This window comes from Thunnus maccoyii, chromosome 5, assembly GCF_910596095.1.
Source record: "Thunnus maccoyii chromosome 5, fThuMac1.1, whole genome shotgun sequence".
Lineage (NCBI taxonomy): Eukaryota > Metazoa > Chordata > Actinopteri > Scombriformes > Scombridae > Thunnus > Thunnus maccoyii.
The window spans coordinates 26,338,833-26,359,375 of record NC_056537.1 but is presented as its reverse complement, the minus strand read 5'-3'; the positions used below and the strand labels follow the sequence as shown (position 1 = coordinate 26,359,375).

The following is a 20,543-nucleotide window of genomic DNA, read 5'->3' as shown; positions in this document are numbered from 1 at the left end:
TTCAGCATGTCCTGGCATGCAACGGCTAGTTTTAATCCTTCTCGCTACAATTGTTTATGAAGTGGTTTGTGAACTGACAGACACACTTCAAAGCATGCTATTCTTTTTCACACAAAATCTTAATTTGAATTGGGTATTAACATCTGAATCTAATTTAAAATCTATACTTTTGAAAATTAAATTCAGTTTGTTTTAAAATACAGATGAGTGAAAAATTAAGGAAATATAGTTTGACATTTTGGGAAATGCACTTATTTTCTTTCTTGCAGCCCGTTAGCTTAGCATAAAGACTGGAAACAGAGGGAACAGCTAGCCTGGCTATTCCCAAAGATAACAAAATCCACTCAACAGCACCTCTAAAGATCACTTATTAATTGAATTGGTACAAAAAGTGCAAAAACGACAAGGGCCAGGCTAGTTGTTTCCTCTTGTTACCAGTCTTTATGCTAAGCTAAGCTAACCAGCTGCTGGCTGTAGCCTTAAATCTAATGGACATACTGTATATACGAGTGGTATCAATATACTCATCAAACCCTCAGCAAGAAAGCTAACAGGAAAAAACCTGAATAAATGAGTGAGGAAACGTAATGAATGCAGATGCTTTCATACAAGCCAAGAGAGGTCACTGAGTGATTCAGTGAGTATGAAAATGATGGGAATCATGACCTTCATGGTCATCTGATCTCAACCCAGTTGAACACCTATGGGACCAAATGAGGGAATATATTTTGTTAGAATGTTGTCCATCCCTCCAATAGAAGTCCATAGAGTTGGAGAATCTATGCCAAGGCACAATGAAGCCTTAATTTGTCACCCATCTGTATGTGTTTTCATGTGCATGTGGCTGAAGTTTAAAGTGATAATTTCTTTAACACATCAACACTAGTAAATGATCAAGTATGTTTGTTTAAAACATACCAAATTTACAGAATCTGATTGTACTGAGGGAGATCTGATGGTGCTGACAGTTGCTGTTTGTTGATTTGTCACATGCTGATCAGGTTTTGTTGAAACTTTGAATTTAAAAACTCAGCATCTCACACTGCACTCTAGCATTTTCAAAACACACAGAGCAGCCATAGAGGTGGAGGGGATATTTTTTTGAAATATTTACTGTTGCTTACTGTTGCTTTGTGACATTATTTTGAGCGCACAGTTGGACAATGTGCATTTTCTAATTCAATACTAAACTATAAGTCACTTTAACAGCCCTGGCAGACAAGTAGTAGTAGTTGTGGCACATTTCAGCATGAAGTGACTGGCTCCGGTATTTCCTCTTGTGTCTCTTAAGGATTTTTAAAGTATGATGTAACAAAATGTAACAATCTTATGCAATTTAACTGGTGCCAATATTTGTCGCTTCAGTTGTCAGGAAGGGCTTGGCAACGCTTTACTTGAAAGCATATACGTTTTTTGACATAATACACTCATTTAGTTCTGCTTTGCACAATATGCAGCCGTTACTGTGCAGTGTTACTGCAGAATATATAGACAATACATTCAGGATGGGGGGATTACTGCACATCCACTCCATTAAACCTCCCTCTTCCTCTGTGTGTCCCCCCACAGCTACACACTCGCAAATCATGCTTCTGCACAGTCTGAAGAAAGCCAACTACCAGCTTCCGTTGCTCATCACTGACTCGGGGGTGCCACCTTTGTCCAACAACACAGAGGTCAAAGTTCAGGTGTGCGTCTGTAAGAAGAATAAGATGCAATGCAGCTCTGCTCACTCCCACAGCGCCAGCCTTCTCGTGCTGCTGGTGACACTCCTGCTCGCCCTACTCTGTAAGTATTATCACACCACACCAGAGAAGCAGAGGTGGAGTTTCATTTGATGGTGTCCTTGTTTACATGTTGTTTTATATTTTAAAAAAATTGTTGCTTTTAATTCATAATTTGATGAGAAATCAATGAAGACCAGTGTTAAATGCCAAGGACTCTTAAAAAAATTTTAACCAAAAAGGAAGCAATTCATTGTACTCTATGTGTAGTCCTTTATGTGTAAGTCCATTTTGACTTTTTAGAAATAAGCAAATGTATGTCTGTGTGTGGCTGTGTGTGTGTGTGTGTGTGTGTGTGTGTGTGCACATGTAGTAATACTGATACAGTTTGCATCCCTTGCATATGGCAAGTGTGCAATTTTTCATTCATTTTTTTAAAAGTCTGTCTTGTGCCTTTCACGTTTCTTTTTTTTTTCTATGCGATGCCCAGGGCATTCCCCAGGAAGTCAAACTTGAATTTACTCTGAATATCTCATTTAAGCCATTAGCAATAGCATGAATAATTCAGCCTCCTCCATTCACAACATAAATGTAATGGAGGACGTCCCACAGCTAGTTTGGTATGAAGAAAATTCATTTGCAACTTTAAGGCCCGCGGATGCTGCTCTCCCATCTAGGCTTGTTCTCTGTAGTTTATAATCTGGTCCACTGTATACTGGAGGCGGGTGCAGCAGGAGGGATAGTAAGAGAATGTGGAGAAGAAGAAGAGGGTAGCACTAAGAATGAGAGGGAAAGAGAAAGAAGGGACGATGGGGAGAGGCGAAAGGAAAAGGCAATAAAAGAAAAGGTACACTATGATTTTAGGCCTAAAAGATGGTATTGTACTTCCATCGTCTTTTCTGCTGATTTTTGTGAGACTGTAAAATGTTTCACTGAGGATCATCGCGACAAATCACAGTCTTGTCTATCGTTCTCTTTTCAGCTCTCTGTCCTCTCTTTTCTTCGTCTTGTTCGATTGATCTTAACATCTTTTCTCTCCCTCTGTCACATCTCCCGTTTATCACTTCCAGCTTGCATATTATGTCTGCTTCCTGACTCTCATCCCTCAGCCCCGTGTGCCACTGTTTTTCCTTCCTTGTACCACGCTCTGCTCTCTATTTAGCAATCAGCCACACTCTCCCCATAATCCTTTGCTTAGAGGCAGAATCTCTGCATCTCATTTTCTCATTTTCTCCAGGTATCTGTGAATCACAGCATCTGGCTTGATTGATGCATATCTTTCTCGAAGCACTCATTCATAGTAGATGACTGTGTCGTGTATGGGAAGGGTTTGTTTGAAGCTGCGCCATGAAGAACTCATCATCTTGTTCTCTCATGATGCAGTTGGAGCACTTACCTGCAACTTCTGTTACAAACTCATGATTCACAGGACACAAAGTATTAAATTAAACTGACAACGCGTGGCAAGCAACAGTATGAGAACGCCACACTGGAGCGTTGATAGACCATTAGCTGCAGTTTCACTGCAACACATGAATCATGAGCGTAAGCCGATGCTGCGTCAGCATTGACAGGCAAGCCGCCAGCTCTCGGAAAAGTTTTATGGCAGCGATCCTGAGAGTATCGCAGCTGGAACCGTCAGTTAGCTTTTCACACTCTCCTTTTTTAGAAGTATTTTGTTATCAGCGGTTGCCATGGCAGCAGCCTCAGTGTCTGAACTAGAAAGCATGATATTTGGTTGACATGCCAAGATGACATTAGGAGAATCTTCTCCACAGATGTCCTTTTACTCTGAATGACAGTAGCATTCATTACACTACTGTAAATAGAGTCATGATAGACAGTGGCATTCATTAACCAAATAGCTGCTCCAGATGACAGATTCTTGAGCTGCCTGATCCTGTGCCCGTGTACATGTCCATTCATTTGGACTGAAGCATGTTTGCATAGTTAAAACAGAAGTAACAGTGAGCTGTGTTGCCCTGGAGCTGCAGGTTGGAGATTACAGAGAGAGGAAACAGGGTCGGTGTGTGTCTCTATTGGGAATGTCAGACAGTATTACAGCTGGACAACAGAGGTTCCACCAATTCAGACAGAGAACATCTCTACACACAATTGCACACACACACACACACACACACACAGGCGCCTAGAGAGATGACTCCTGCTCAAGCTCATCACAGAGATCTGTGCTGGGGGACAGATAGAGGGGACTGATCACTGCAGTGTATAGTCAGATAGTCTGACAGAGAGGCAGAGAGGATCCTGTTTCAATTCCCTCATCTCCAAGCTGAACTCTGACCCCGCAGGAGAGAGACGAGGGGAAGAAAAATGGAGAGAGCCAGAGGGGAAGGATGGGGAAAAGGAGACCAGTATATAGGTGTGGAGATTAAACTCTCCTGTTTTGTTCTGTTTTTGCCGACTGGGCTACAGGCGCATGCATGTCCACGCAGCAGTACATTCTTATTATTCCTCTGACTCTTCGCATCTGTATGATTTTTCCTTTTCCCTGCTTCCGTTTTAGCTCTCTGTCTTTCTAAGTCCCAAATTATGTCTGCTAAAAATTAAATTTAAAAATCTGCATCAGCAAAGACGTTTTGTAGGTAACATAATGCCAGATAGATGAGGTTTTTTATAACACAATAGTAAATATTTTTCTCAAACATGTCTGCAAACTGACAAAATGTCCGTATGTATCTGTAAAACATTCCTCCAACGTCTTCTCCTGACAACTAGAGGTCTGGACCTAATCCAAGCAGACCTGTGTAAAACCTCCCTGATCCCAAACACAAGCATTGATTCTTTGACCTTTTCAATATTTAACCAAAACCTCAATTTTTCCTGAACCCCAACCAACCAAAAGTGTTTTAATCACTTAAACCTAACAACGCGTGGCATGTAAGACCTGAACCGTGGGCTCTTGGTGTCAAGAGTCCTGTGCTTTGTATGCCAGGCCATCCACTAGGACCTTCTCACTTGTGACATATTTGCAGCATAAGGAGTAATATATTTCTATGTATGAGTGTTTCTCAGAGAGGATTGAGAGGAGAGAGAAAGGGACTAAAGAAAGAGGCTATATAAACAAGTACTTCAGTTCCACATTCAATCTAAAAAAATCACATTTCCCTTAAAGGGTGGGTCCATTATTTTTTGAAGGTTTTTATATCATTCTGTAGTATCCCAGTAGTGTTTCATATATATTCAAATCTGAAAATTCAAATTTTGGTCAAACTATGTCTGTTTTAGTGTCAAAATGCCATTTGCCCAAGCCCTTCTAAAAAAATGTTCCCACGTGACCTGATGTAGGTTTCTGCATGATGACGTTGCTACATATAAACCAATATATACCCCCTAGCCCACCTAGCCTGTAGCCACACACACAGACTGAACACTCACTGTTGCTGCTGCTCTGCTAAACGTGCTTACAGACACACAGACGGAGCACTCACTATTACTGCTGCTTAAAGTTTGAAAAATAAACTCTTGACCTCTCCTCCCGCCAGTAAACGGTTCCGGTATAGAACAGAATTTGGTGGGACTCGCGGGTGTTATTCATCTTGAAGCTGGGGCCAGAGCTCTCAGCACTCAGTAGCTGTGTGTCCCTAAGCTCTGTCCAGTGCATTATAAACATCTCACAAACTCAGACACAGCACTGCAACATCGCTCGTAGTATTTCTAGACAGTTTCTCGTGCTCTAACATACAGCCAGCGAGTATTTTAGGAAGACACTGTCAGCAAACTGCATGTGTGTGTGGTGGTGGTGGTGGGGGGTGGGCTTCTCTAACCCACATCACTGCTTTTTGCTAACAGCTGAGTGGGAGTTTCCATTTGAACAACCCGGGAAAAAAAAAACGCAGATGGAGTCGTCCTGATTCACAATCGTATATTTCCTTCAAACACAAACAAGGCAGGAAGAGAAAGATAAGTCTGTAAGTCTCCATAAAATGACACTTGAATCAAGAGAACTGATCAAAACAGGTTGAAGAGAAAGGAAACTGGATCATTTCTCCCCCACTGACAGATTTTCTCTTGTTGTGTGCATCTACTGGAAGCCAAAAGAATTTTAAATGATGTGTGGGCTGTGAAGCCTGCTTGCTTGTTAATATGGTAGGGAATTTACTGTTGCCGTCACCAAACAGGAGTATGGAACCGCAGTCAGATCGTGCTTTCCCATCCATCCATCCTCCACTGAGTCCTTCAGCTCAGCTCAGCTCAGCGTAGCAACGCTGCCAAAAGTAGAGTCACGTCCTGGCTGGCTTTCTGTCCTCACTCTCTGCCTCCACTGGGGTTGCTTTTCAGACCCTTAAATAATGTATGTAACCCTGCAGGACAGAGAGGGAGGGTGAGTGAACGCCAACATATACTGTGTCTTTTAATGCTTACTAGACCTTTGTTTGCTGTTGCAGGATTGGCAGCTAAATCCCAGGGCTTTGCAGGGCCCTACTTTCACTCCTCTCTATTGTAAGCCTTTCTTTTGTGATCAGTGTGTAATAGACTCTCACACACATCCACTACAAACACACACACACACAGATTAGCTTAAAATAGGGAACAAATAAAGTATTATCCTATACTCCAGTAGAGGGAAATGCTTGCAGATATATAAAGACCAACACACATACACATACACTCTCAGATCCGGGGGTGTTAAATGTTCATGTGAAAGCATCCATTGTTCACCTGAGATAAGGCTTCCTAATTGGGCAAACTAAATGCAGTCAATACGTGCTCCCATAGGCTGCAGACGCACAGAAAAAGGACAGCTACTCATAAGAATTATTGCTAATTTTAGAAGTAATTACTAGAAGGAACGCTCCACTTTTGCTGGCGATGCAGCTCACAGGTGGCGCACCAACACAGATGACCACACTGCCCCCTATCAGTGCTCATGTGAACTGATGTGCTCTGTGCAGTGCATGCACTATCTCTCCTCAGCAGCCTCACTGTCGCTAAAAATGAAATTCTCAAAGTTGGCATGTGGCTGGAGGCAATAAGTTGGCCAAGATAGTCAGGATGTAAATAATGTGTATTTTACACATATGGGAGGTGTGGACATTGCCGGCCTTTGGAGATTGATATGTTTTGCCCAAAGTGGCAATGTGTGAATTTGGCTTATGAGGGATGTGAAATAAGGTGATAAAATGAAAATCTCTGGGGGAACGGATGTTGATGCTCTTACCAGTATTTCTACTACCTCTCTTGCACTCACACACAGACACACACACACACACACACACACACATATGCACAATCATGTCATCCTGAACTGTGCCAATTCACCCTGCATGTGGTCAATTTAGGAAGGTCTACAAGCTCAAACTGCATGCTGAAATCTTTTCCATGCAGGATTATGGGCTGTAGCTGCAGATTTGTCTGTGGTTGTAATAATGTTCTACAGAAACTGCTTGTCCCTGCTTCTCTCTGTGTTCCTCTGTAATTTCAGCAAGAGTAATAATGTAATTCCAAGAGTAAAGGAGAGAGAGCGAGAGGGCGGAGTGAAAACAAAGTATTTACCATTAAACACAACAAACAACTCCCAGCCCAGATGCCACTAATTTACCTCCATCCTCCCGGGGTTTTAGTCCACACTATTTCTCCTCTCTGATCCCTCGCTTCGCTCTGACAGCCTCTTCCTTCGGCAGCTCTACACTAATCCCCTTCCAGCTAGAGAGACAGGATGTTTAGGGGCTTATTTACTCTTGTAAAAATATAGCTTTTTCACAGCTTCTTTTAAAGAGACCGCGCACCAGAGCGATGTGTATGGTGGAGAGTTGTTTCTGCCTTCAGCTCAAGCTGTGAAGAGTTTTTGATCTTTGAACCAAGATATGAAAAGTCACTCTCTGGTATTTAAAGAGGTGTACAGCTTCTCAGAACAACAGACTACAACCAAGTGAGCTACCACTGTTCAATAATGAACATGAAGAAGCCTTAACAGACTACAGTATGATCTACAGATGGAATACATAATGACAACTTACTTTGGTTTAGGTCTGAAGGCTATATGTACATAATTTACCCTTTTCGGAATCTGAAAAGTTGTCATATTTGCTCTGAAGATATGTGAATTATTTGTTGATCATTAGCAAGTGATGCTTAAAGGCATCATAAATTGTTTATGAATATAAAGTAGTTGCACTAGACTGTACACATGTTTTCACTCATGTATTATTAATGACTTGTTGGTACATTTGTTGGTACATCTGTTAAACAGTTATATAAAAATATACAGGGACATTTAAGCCCCAAATCTGAAGCTGCCAAAAATAAGTCAAGAGTCATTTACAAGCCATTTGTTAGCAACAGGATGAGTTAATATGAAGTAGACAATGTGAATGACAACATCGAGTATCTGATTTCTACAGTCTGACCCTTGTTGTGTGTAAATATCATGGAAGCTTCTTTTTCTGTTTAATCGCTGGGGCAAATAGAGCTGAGTAGACCTTCCTCATTGTTTTTCCTCAAATTTGATTTGGTTTGATTCTGTAATAAAACAACCTACACATAACACGCTTTTCCAAAAAAACTGTAAAAAGCAAATAAAACAAAGTGTTACGTATGAAATTAAAGCATGACACAGGATAAAAGTTAGTATTGCTTATTTCCATAGTGGTCCTGTTGATATTTTGACTTGTCAAATCCAGGTGTAACTGATAACAGTCATCATGGTAGTGTTATATTTCAGTGGTCCAGTGCCCTGGTATTTTTCATGGTGGCTAACTGTCATGGTTCACTGGGTCACTTAAATTGAAGGAAGCTATCATTAATGTCCCATGTTCTGCTCATTTCACTGACACCATGACCACAAATGTTATTATAAATGTCTTAAGCTAACATATTGTGTAAAATACAAACGCGTTAAATGATCATAATCAGGAGCTACAGTGTAGCTCTTCCTACTTGTTAGAAGTATATCCATGAAATCATGGAGCTAATTATTGATTTTAGAAACATCAGAGATATCATCACACAGAGCATCAGACATGATGAGAATGTTGAAATTGTCAGTTGTTGAAAGTATTTGACAACCAGCTTATGTGGACTGTAAACACAGAGATATTTTTTTTTCACAGTAGACATTCTGTCACTTATTATAGCGAGAAAAGCCGAGGTTGAAATGATAATTTCAGAGATGTGTCCAGAGAAGCCATACTGATGAAGCTTCATGCATTTTACCAGCATCATGAACTTGTAAAACAAAAAAAAACTAAATGGGATTTTTTTTTTGGCATGTCAATGAAGTGCGGTAAGTAATCTGTGAGTAATTACAGGTTTATTTATTTAAAAAAAAACATATCTGCTGTTGAAAAAAGTCTATAGTTCGGCAAGCAGCAAAGAGTACTTCTTCTCCAAAAACTAATTTCCTTTTCACTCGTGTCAGTTATTCTTAGTGGTTTTTATCAATCTTTTCCTGAGAGTCCTTTAACCTTTTCTTTTAGTTGCTGGTTTCACAGTCTGACAGTGGAAGACAGAAACAGCCTGAACAGTACTGTTAACGTTTGTTCAAAGATTACTGGAGCGAACCAGAGGGATCTGAGTTCTTTTTGTGACCAACAAATCATGAGGAAATGTGTCCCCTCTGCTGTCTGCCCTCTCAATTTCTCTTTTCCTTTCATGCTTTTGTATGACTCGTTACCTTGTGTATCTTTTTAGATTGTTGCTGTTTTTAGTTTTCTGACTAACAGTGTTTTTCTTATTTTCCTGTCTCCTTTGTGTGTTGACTGTCTGTTGATGTAGTAGCGAGCTGCTGCATACAGTGTCCTTACAGGGATAAATAAAGTTCTATTGAATTGAAATTGTAAAGCAATTAAATGACACAATCCGTGTCTAAATGTAAACAAAATGTTCACCCCGCCATCAAAACTGTAAATGAGATTAGAACCTGCATACAAAATTATTTAATATTAAATCTAACCCTTTAATATTTTCCACTAAATTGTTTTGGCATTTACATTGTGTTGGCAAACATAATTGCTGGCTGGGTTCACGAGCAACGTTAAGTGCTACAATTATACAGTATATCGTATCGAATTCGGAGGGAGGAGGTCAGGGTGGATGGTAGGCATACAGAACACTAGACTGTGGCACCAGAGACTGAGGTTTGCATCGTGAGTCCTGCATGTGGTCAGATTTAGGCAATAAAAGCACTTTGGTTAAGGTTAGTGTAAATTCATGGTTTCAGTTTGTGCCTCAAGTCACTGCTGACTCTTTTACTGTATTAAACCAAGACCACAGTCTTTCCCTGATATTAACCAAGTACTGCCAGAGTCTAAACATAAAAACTTTAATATTTCTGTAGTTATTGCCAGCGTCTATTATACAGCAAGACTGGATATTTTGGCAGGGAAAAAAAAGGAATATGTTGTCTGTCACTGAACATTTTACTCATATGTTCAGTATTAACATTTTTCCAACTTGCCAATTACATTAATCAAAAACATTTTCTCATTACATTGAGAGAAAACATAATTCAACCAGTATTATGTTTCCTGCAAAGCCTTTTTACTGTTGCAATTTAGTAGTACTATGGCATATAAACGTAATTTCTAGGCAACAGGGATGAATCTTTCACTTACAAATTCCTGTAATTTAAGAAACTTTTTTTTCTATTTTTATATAGTTAATTCATTAAATTCAGGGTTGATACGGCTTATTAACTTTCATTACAATCATTGTTACCCTGACAGATTCTCTGTCTTCCTCTGTAATGCTTCTTCTTCATGCTGCAATGCCGCTGTTTTCGTCTAGCAGCCGTGACATACCTGGGCTAATCAACTGTCACCCTCCTCGCTTCTCAGCAATTAGAAAGGCTAGAAAACGGTTACTGTTCCCCCCAGTGTCCCGTTTGATTCTTCCATGCCTCCTGCAGCTTGTTAAATTTACATTTTACGCATTAAGCCGATGCTTTTACCCAGAGAGACTTACAATAAGTGGAGATGGTGAGATAAGTCAACATCAGTGAATCACTGTGATACTCTGCATTAGGTCATTCATATACATGACGAAAAGAGGTTTGAGTTAAAATGTATTCCTTTCTTTCCGGTGTTGTGAAATGGAAATTGGTTCATTTGCTATGGCACTGGAAACTGTTTTTAATGCAGTGTTGGAACAGGAGAGTGACACACAAAGATGTTCATATATAAACAGGAACTTTTTGCTATTTATACTTTATATGGATAACCTTTTCTAAACAGTAGACAGACGCGAGAAGATTTAAAGAATGACAACAACAAAAATGAGAAGACATTGAGAATGTAGCAAGAATCATTATAAAATTTCCCTCTGTGCTTCTCTACAGGAGCACAGCGTGTTATTGTAGCTAATTCTACTAGACGTAACATGAAGTGACTCATTTATAACCAAGCCAACCTCAGGTATAGTGATTATATTCAGCAACCGTCTGTTCATTCCCCTCTTTTTTGCTCCCTCTTCTACCTACCTAATTCTCTCTTTCATCTGTTCCTGACCTATGAGTTCATAGCCTGTGTCTGCGAGAAAGCTGAGGTGAATTGATTCAGCAATGTATTTTCATGTCAAGGCCTTGACTTTTTAGCCAGAGGGGGAGAATTGCCTCTTTTATATCCAGTTCTTCATGTGAGGTGAAACAGGGCTGTCTCATTAGATTTGCAAAACCAATATCTGAGTCTCGAGTGCCTTCGAGTGTTTCTTGACTTTTATTTCCTTTTTTTTGGGAACACTTAGGCCTAAGCATTATGAAAGGGGGGGCACTGGAAGAAAAACAATACAGAAAGAAAAAATCAATCGGCCCCACCACCACCCGTTACATACCCTCTACCCTATTAGATATTCAACCCCATTCAGCCATGTTTCGATCGCTTCAGAATTTTTTGAAGTGTACAGTCCAATTCATTTCAGAATGTCTGGGAAAATTATAGTTCACATTCCTCAAGACTGCTCCCTAATCTCATAGAGAGACAGAGAGAGGGCGAGAGAGAGAGAGAGAGATGAGGGAGGATAAAGACAGAAAAAAAGACGAGGACATATTGGCGGGTCAACAGTCGAAACGCATGATGAGTTTGTCTGACTGATACTGACTGCCAATTTATTAAACAAAGCACAGCAGAGCTATGACCACAATAGTAAGAGCAACAGTGCAACCCACTCATGCACTCACAAAAGAATCATAGAAAGCATAATGCAACAGTAAACCCTTTAGAAACAAACGCTAGCTATGACAAATTGCCACCTCCAAATTGGCTGTTTTACACCACATTTTGCTGCATGCATGTGGCTAGATTAGCAGTAAAAGGCAAGGCTTAAAGGTAAGCCTGTTAAGTAAGGCAGAATGCTTATGGTACACCTGATCCGTTCCTCACAGTAACCACTGCATCTGTGCACCAAGGAGTTGTACTTACAGTGTACTTAAACACTGTCACAGTCTTTAGAACCATATACCATGGTAATGGAGCAGTGCAAGGTCTCACTTTCTTTGCTACAAATTTACTGTAATTTGCACATATTACACATCTGCCATCCATTATCCTGTAAAGGCTACATATGAGTCAGTCACAGATTTTATACAATTCCATGGCACAATGTGATAAGGATATACAATCCTAACTCAAGTTTAAATTTGAATTGATTCATCTGGTATTTTTCAATCCCTGGATTGAAGTAAGCCAGCTATTCAGAAATCCAGTACTAGGTTTACAAAGTGCGTAAATCATCCAATGCAGTTTAGGATGAGTGGGTAATACTATGCTAAGCTAACCAACATTGTTTGATCATCACGTTACAGGTATAACATTTTGTAATATGAGGGATATTCTATTATTTTTATGGAAAATAATTTACAGTCTCCCCAGTTTACATTGTTATTAAACAGCAGTGTCAGGTTAGATATGTCAGCCACTTACCTCTGTTACACTTTACACACTATAAAATGGTCACTAGCAAGCTAACATTAGCTTTGTCAGTTAATTCAGTTTGCAATACATGTAACAGTTACACCTTTTAGTTACTATGTGGAAATAGTTAAGATCCCCTCCAAACATGTAAGACATATAAAAATACTCTGCTTGGAACAATAATATATGTTCTCTATTAAACATTTGCTCGGTATCCCACCATGGGGGTACACCCCTCCTTGTAGTCCTCAGAAGCCCTATACCATTACACCAGCCCTATTGGCTGGCAGTCATGACGACTGCATCCAGAGGAGGGACATCCTCTCCCTACAAAAGGGATGGTGCAGCGTCATCAACTCATTCAAAAACCTCCTCTTGCCTTTCACTCAGAAAGCAAGATCTCAACACTTACAAGTGTTGAGACTACTTACAAGAATATTAGCTTAAATGTCCAAATTGAGCTAACCACTCGATTGCGGGGCACTAATTTTTCTGCATCATGCACAGACTCCGAATTTCTCCGCCATAAGAAATCTGCAGTTTCAAAGAGAAATGATTTAAACTACAGTCTCCCTCAGAGCCCACCTATCAGCGGAAAGGGTGAAGGCTTTTTTGGCATGCCTGGCTCTCTTCCGCAGGGGGAAGTTGTTATCTTTCAGGACATGCCTACGGCTGCTGGGGGCTGATGGCATTGGCTATAGTGGCCATCCCCTTAGGCCACTGATACATAAAGGGTTTTCAATGTTGGGTTGCATCTCCTGGCCTGGACCACTCATGTCATGGACATTGTTATGTGAGGAATTTAGTGGAATGTGTGTTAGTGCTCCACCAGTGGAAGCTCCCCGGTCTTTTGACACAAGAGGTTCCAATGGGGTCCGTCCTGACCGGGAAGGTGGTCACAATGGACACATCACTGCAGGGATGGGGAGCCACCCATGAGGGGCAGGATCGTGAACAGGGTGTGGGCTCCTCACCTTCGTTTCACCCACATAAACTCCCTACATCTCCTGGCAGTGTCCCTGGCAGGAGGCACTTTCTTCCCATTATAAGGGGTATTCATGTGCTTATAAGGTCAGACAATACAACTGTGGTGGCATACATCAACAGACAGGGTGGACTGCACTCCCCTCGGTTGCACACACTGGTTCACAGACTGATTTTGTGGAGCAGTGTGCATTATCTGTCACTGAGAGCCACTCACATCCTGGTAGTAAAGACATGGGGGGCGGATTTGCTCTCCAGAGGCAAACCTCTATATGGAGAATTGAGACTCCATCCAGAGGTGACCAGTTAGGTCTGGGCACGCTATGGTCACCCCACCGTGGATCTGTGCACCTTGAGGAAGAACATTCAGTGTCCCGTGTTCTTTTCTCTGAGAGACCAGGATGCACCAATGGAGATAGATGCGCTGGCTCACAAGTGGCCCCAGGTTCTGCTTCATGCATTTCCCCTTCTGGCCCTGATTCCGCCCAAACTGGCCATGGCTACACCTGGATGCAGATGGATTTCCACAGAATGTCATCACAACCATTCAGAATGCTAGAGCCTCTTCTACCAGGTTGCTATATGATTGTAAATGGCGTGTGTTTGAGGACTGGTGTTCAAGGTTATAGGAGTTGCCTTTCCAATGCTCTGTGCTTGTGATTCTAAGCTTCCTGCAAGACTTGCTGGATAAGGGCAAAGCCTTCTCCACAGTCAAGATTTACTTGGTGGCTATTGCAGTGTGCAATGTGGGTTTTGATGGTAAGGCTGTGGGGCAACATCCCCTCATCAGCTCTTTTATGAAGGATGTTCGCCGGCTGCGACCAGTGTCCAAACAGCTTGCCCCATCATGGGATTTGTCAAGTATTTTGGATGCAATATGTCACCCCCCTTTGAGCCCTTGGAGCAGGTAGATCTGAAAGTGCTTTCACTTAAGACTGCTCTTTTGTTGGCACTGGCATCTGCTAAGCGGTTCAGTGATATTCATGCATTTTTACTGCACCCTGACTGCCTTCAGTTTGCCACAGGAGATACACATGTGGTGCTACGACCTAATCCAGCCTTTTTACCGAAAAACCCTGATTTGGTGCGTCTCCCTTTTGACCTAGAAACTTAAAGTTTGGTATGGTTTTTCCACAAAAAAAATGACAATTGCCATGTTAAAATCCTTAAGATGGCTTCTACTACTTCTCCCTCATTAAAATTCCAGACTTTAACCGCTGGACACAAGATGCCTCCTACTTCACTGCAAAGTCTATTCTCAGGGGACTTTAATAAGTAACATCTAATCTCTATGTAAGGACTAGTTTGTGTGGTGCAACCCACTTTGATTTAGTGATGCGTAAATCTCCACTTAGTAACCATTTACTTTATAACTAGGTTGTATGTTAACAACTACTTCAGCTATTATTAGCAACTCAGAAAACATTGCTTGGCATTTGTAGCCTTATAATTATTATCAGTGGCAAACTGTAAGTGTTAGAGCTGGAAGCTGTGCAGATTTATTTCCTTCTTTAGTTTAATAATTATTTTCACTTTATTTATTTCCCCCGTGTTCCTCATGTCCTCATGTATTGTTGAAACAGGAAAGTCGACCCATGTTTGATCCGTTGTTGTCCATCTGTTTAAATATCTACATGTATTGCCACGATTTGGTCAAATAATTAGACAACTTTATCCGTCATTACTGCGATTAGTTAATTCTGACAAATATTATGATTAAGCATTATGACATGTATTTTTTAAAATATGTTAATGTACACAATAATAATCTTTCACATTGTAATCATTTTATTTGTAATCTTTGCATGTCTGTGCGCTGTTGCACATCCATGTGTGTAACAAGCAGAGTGTATGTTGTGCACCTGCTTATGTAGGCGCATGTTACTGTCTTGATAAAGCACCCTTGAAATAACAGTGAAACACTGCGCCACCAGTTTTTGTTGGTCAATAGCACAATCGCTCTCTGCTGCCTCAAGATAGCAATGCGCCAACAACGCACCTGACCACACCTCATTTTAAGACCAACACGCCCGTGGGTGCTCTGATGGGCACAAGTGCATTTGCTATTTGAACAACGTGGACGTTGATGGGAAAATGACAACTGCGTCGGTCTTAAACTAGCAAAGACACTTGCATTGCACTTGGTGCTGCTTTGCACCAGGCGTAAGATAGGGCCCAAGATGTTGATGAGATACTTCACTATCTATCTCTCTGTTCTGCCTGACCTTGTTGTTGTGGGCAAGAACTTGGTTGCAGTGCTGCTCATCCAGCTGAAGGTCTGCCCTGGTATCCCCAAAATATTTAAGCTCACTGTAGCTTACAGGTGTGAGGCAGAATTTTGGTGACTTCATTAGGTTGGTAAGGCTAACAAATCCATTAGTAGCCCAGGTGGATGACTAGGGTGGAGAAAGAAGGCAACTCCAGCAATACAACCTTTTAGTTTTTCTTGCAGCCAGTCATCCATGGGTAGCGTTAATAATAGTCAGTCTTGAAATGCCTTTCAACACTTTTCCCTTTTTCCGTCAATTCCAGTGTTGGAGTTGGCCTTCCATTTGTGTTATTTATTACTTCTCTGCGAAAGCCTACCTTGAAAAAGGCAACGCTATCAAGCTAGCTATATCATCATCCTCATCTGCTCCTCTCTCCTGTCCAAGCTGCTCTGCTCCTTGCGTTAAAGTTATAGTATCATTTTGTAAAATCAAAACATTGTTCTGAGCAATTTACATTGTTATTAAACCTGTCTTTTTCTTGCTGATCTACTAACCCCTTGACAGAAAAAAGAGAAACCTTGTGAGAAAGAGTAGCTCTGGCCTACGGGGAGGCCCAGGGCAATGATTTTTGGTCCCACCTACTATAAATCAAAATGTAATTTGTTTATTCACCTGCCACTTTCTAAACAAACACATGCAGCTATGGGAGCTATGGCCTTCTGTCCCAGTTATGAAGTCCTAACCAATGAGTGAGCCAGCTAATCCTTTCTCCGCTTAGAAACAACAACAAAAAAATCTGATTGGATAACTATTTTCATGGTTTTAGGATAGTAACCTTTTCATTTCTGAAGCAAACTTGATAGAAAATGAGGCTAAAATTAGAATTAGCAGAGAATAATTATTAAATGAAAGAGATTAAATAAAATATTTAAAATGCTAATATGTTATGAAGGCCTAGAGATCCCTAAGGTTTCCCCTCTGATTATTATAAAGATTCCAATTAGCACCATATCACCAAACAGCACTCTATCACAGCAGTCTATACAAATTCACAATGACAAACCTGGAAAGGGATTCTCCAATTTTGGGCTCCTTATGAATTTACACACAAAAAGAGGATTAGGTGAGTGGAATGACAAAAAAGCTAGTTTTCACAATTATTTAAAATTTTAGAACATAATGTTATATAATGCTCAATAAAGAGAAGATTTGTGGTGAATTTGTGCCGTGGTGGCATTTGATAGAGGAGCAAATGGTCTCGACAAACAACGATTGACTGACTTGGATTTATCTCTCCACAGCGCACTTATGAAGTAAGTTTGTAGTGAACTGTTCATTTCCTCAGTACAGCACAATTTAAAATTTAGTTAGAGACTTTTTCATGAACTCTGCATTTGGTAGTAATTGCACCTACCTGTATAACTACTATTTTTCAAATAGGCGCCTTTTAATCTAATGTGTTGTTTGACTGCTTGACTTCTGCTCAGTCCTACAGTAGAGTTAAAGGACGTAGCAGAAGCCCCAAGCATCCTAGTCATTCCAGTCATATCAGAAAACAGATAAAACAAGGAGAAGGGAAAAGAGAAAGAGGGGAGAGAACAAGCAAAATTGCGAGCAGGAGTGAGGAGGGTTTCTGTCGAATGCGCAGCCATCTCCAAACATGTCAGAAATAGGGAGCAGACTGGGAGGAGATGGCTGGCAGAGAGGCAATCAATAAACTCTCACATTCCATACTGCAGTGTGTGTGTGTGTGTGTGTGTGTGTGTGTAGCCTACATGTGAGTCTGCCCGCTGTGTGTATTTATGTGACTGTGTGTATCAAATTTTGAACCAGCTCGTTGTAAGCAATTCTACCAGACTGATGAGACAAACTGTCACATTACCAGAGAACATACCCTACCCTACGCTCTTTTTATAGACTCAATCAAACCTCTTGATCACAGGGGGAAATGCAGCATCAGCCCCAAAATTAACATATGTTCTGTGATGCTTTGAATTTCACAGGTTCTCATAAAGATTATGTTGAGTGAGCCGAACCAGATTCCCCTCTTCGAAGGAAGTGGGGAGTCCAAGCTAATTTGTTGAGCACATGGTCATATTTTCTGTCTCAGAGCTGTCCATCGTACCATAAACTGAACTCATTCTGAAGTAAAAATTTAAGTATTCTACAAGCACATGTCAGTACCCAATTAATCTTCACTGTAGCCACTCCAGAAAGTGTCTCTAATGGCATGATAAATCAAAACCTTGGTGTACTTATTTGCACTCTCACTTAGAAGAGAGTTGCTTGCTTGTGTTCAACCATATTGATTGGACTGTCCAGGATGTTAAGGAAGGTACAAGCTGACACAGTGTCAGGGTGGACTTTCACATGAATGCCAGTTACATACTGTCTAAATGTGGACTAAGAGTGAACAATTATAACTTCTCTGTCTTGTCCTCACTGAATCTTTAATGACGCGATACCATCATCTGTCCTCTGCAATTGATTGCCATTGATCTGCTTCAGTGATGACCTTGACTTTACAGTATTGCCTATCTTTTCCCCTTTCTTTCCCACACATTTCTCCTCTCCATCTCTTATTATTTTCATTTCCTCCTCTCCTCTCAACCCCCCACCTACTCACCCCTCTTTCTCTCCTGTCTTTTCCTCTGCTTTCATCTCCTCTCCCACCAGGCCTGTAGATTCTGCTGAAACCTCCCGTAGTCCTTTTTGCAACACTGAAAAGCAACGACTTATCTCCCCCACGCAACCCAGGCTTAGGAGAGAAGAAGACGAAAAAGAAGAAGAAGCGAGAAGAAGTCTTCTCACCATGACAAATCAAACACGAAAATACACACAATCCCCCACCGGCACAACTGCTGTATAACACCACTTGGCGTTATTTTTGTTGTTGTTTTTTTTTAATTCACTCACTTATCCTTTTGTCACTCTCATCTCCTTTTCTTCGTCTTTACTTTCCTTGTTGCATCTGTCAGTCTCCTCTCATCTGGTCTCGTCATCTATTGCTGAATCTATGTGACTCTCTTAGACTTTTTGTCTATTGTTCCTCTCCCCACGTTCACCCTCCACACCATCAATTAATTCATTTCTTTGTACAGTTTTCATTGTATTCCATTTTAGCACTGCACCATTACACTGGCAGACAAACATTGGGTGTTAGCAGCGTTCATGGCAACATGCCACATCTGTAGGAGATACTTGAAACACTATGTATATTGATATTGTAACAAAACAAAAGCTATAAATCTATTTCATATTGGACCTCACCTTTAAACCTCTGGTCTTTTCCCAAAGTTCATCTGCCACTTTTTGCTCCATCCCCAGCTGTCTTTTTTTTCCCCCTTCCCTCTTTTTCCTCTCATAGCTACCTCTATTCTACTTTTTCTTTTCCCCTCTGCTACATCCCTCCTTCCTTCACCCTCCCCATGCCAAGACATTGTCCCACTATCTATCTGCCTCTCTTTTCCTGTCCCCATGTTTATCTATCAACCTCTCTCTGTCTCTGGATGGGCCAGGGAACACTGCGAAGGCTGAGCTACTGTCCTGGTCGGGGAAGAGCATTGACTTTTGTGTGTTCCTTTCTTTTCTCGTCACAGACTGTGTTTGATCTTGTTTCTCTCTTTCATTGGAGAGAACAAAGCCTGTTTCTTTGTCTGCCGTGGTTGTGGTCTTTTAGGACAAGGTGGTAGCCATAAGCCTTCAAACTCTCTGGAGTTGTTTCTTCGATTTGCTTGTTTTTATTGCATTAGTTGTCATGGAGTGGAAAACAGTATATCTTTATAGTGACGGTGTAAACCTTAAAAAAAGTACTATTATATAAATATTTTATTTTTTACCATTGTATAAATATACAGTATTGATTAACTTATGTACTTTGATTGCAAGTTCTTTGGTCACCTACACAGTGAGTAAATAAAAAAAGAGGAAACCTTTTTTCTGTGAATTTTAGGCACTATTTCTAATGCTATCGATGTGTTGACTATTTTATTGTAACATCTTTTTTTGTTAAGTTTGTTGTTTGTTTGTTTTTTTTGGTTCAATTTTGTCTCCTGTCAATTCTGCCCTCTCCTATTCTCTCCCCATCTCTGATTACAAGTCACAAGAAGATGTATAAGAAGAAAACAAAAACAGAGGCCATGGTTTTGGTGGATAGTTTCGCTTTTCTCTCTTGCGCTCATCAAAAGAACGTAGCGTGTGTGGGTTCGTGTGGAAGACCACCTTAAAGAAAAAGATGACATTTTGAATGAGTTACGTCTGTCTTTTGCACTAATTTAATAAAGCCGTTACTGAAAATTCCCACAATGCTGTTTTGCAGATCATGTGTTCACTGAAAGGCCATTTGTTGACTAATGACAGCAAGTGTGTTAGCATGCATGGGTGACATTTACATTTTGCATTTTAGTCAGTTTCCCCTAATCAGTCATTTTTTAATGAAAAAATCTGGAGGCTGATTATCAGATTGTTTTTTTTTATTTATCAGCTAATGATTAGATGTAACATTTATGTAATTTTATTAGGTTGTAATATTTTTGTACTTCACTTCATATAGTCATTTAGAGATTAAACAATACCATCAGACTTTTTCTTTGAAATTTTAATTGGTGACACTGAACTTCCTTTTCTTAAAGCTGCTCTAATCTTCTTTTTTTTTTTTTTTAAATCAACAATGGATGAAATGACTATGTATAATGTGAAATGGGTCACTCACAGTGATAAACCCACCAAGAATTATCATCAGATGATGCAATTCCCCTCAT

General features: G+C 40.5%; 1 protein-coding gene across 4 annotated transcripts in view; it reads left to right on the top strand.

The window, feature by feature from the left end:
- Positions 1-20,543, top strand: part of cdh13 (cadherin 13, H-cadherin (heart)) — a 356,169-nt gene that overhangs the window by 328,418 nt on the left and 7,208 nt on the right. For 3 of the 4 annotated variants that reach the window (XM_042412901.1, XM_042412904.1, XM_042412903.1), the window contains 2 exons: positions 1,570-1,788; positions 18,460-20,083. In XM_042412901.1, coding sequence (XP_042268835.1) covers positions 1,570-1,788; positions 18,460-18,467 — 227 coding nt within the window. In that variant the 3' untranslated portion in view covers positions 18,468-20,083. Of the gene's footprint in view, positions 1-1,569; positions 1,789-18,459; positions 20,084-20,543 lie in introns of those variants that run through there. The other variant, XM_042412902.1, reaches the window with a different exon arrangement.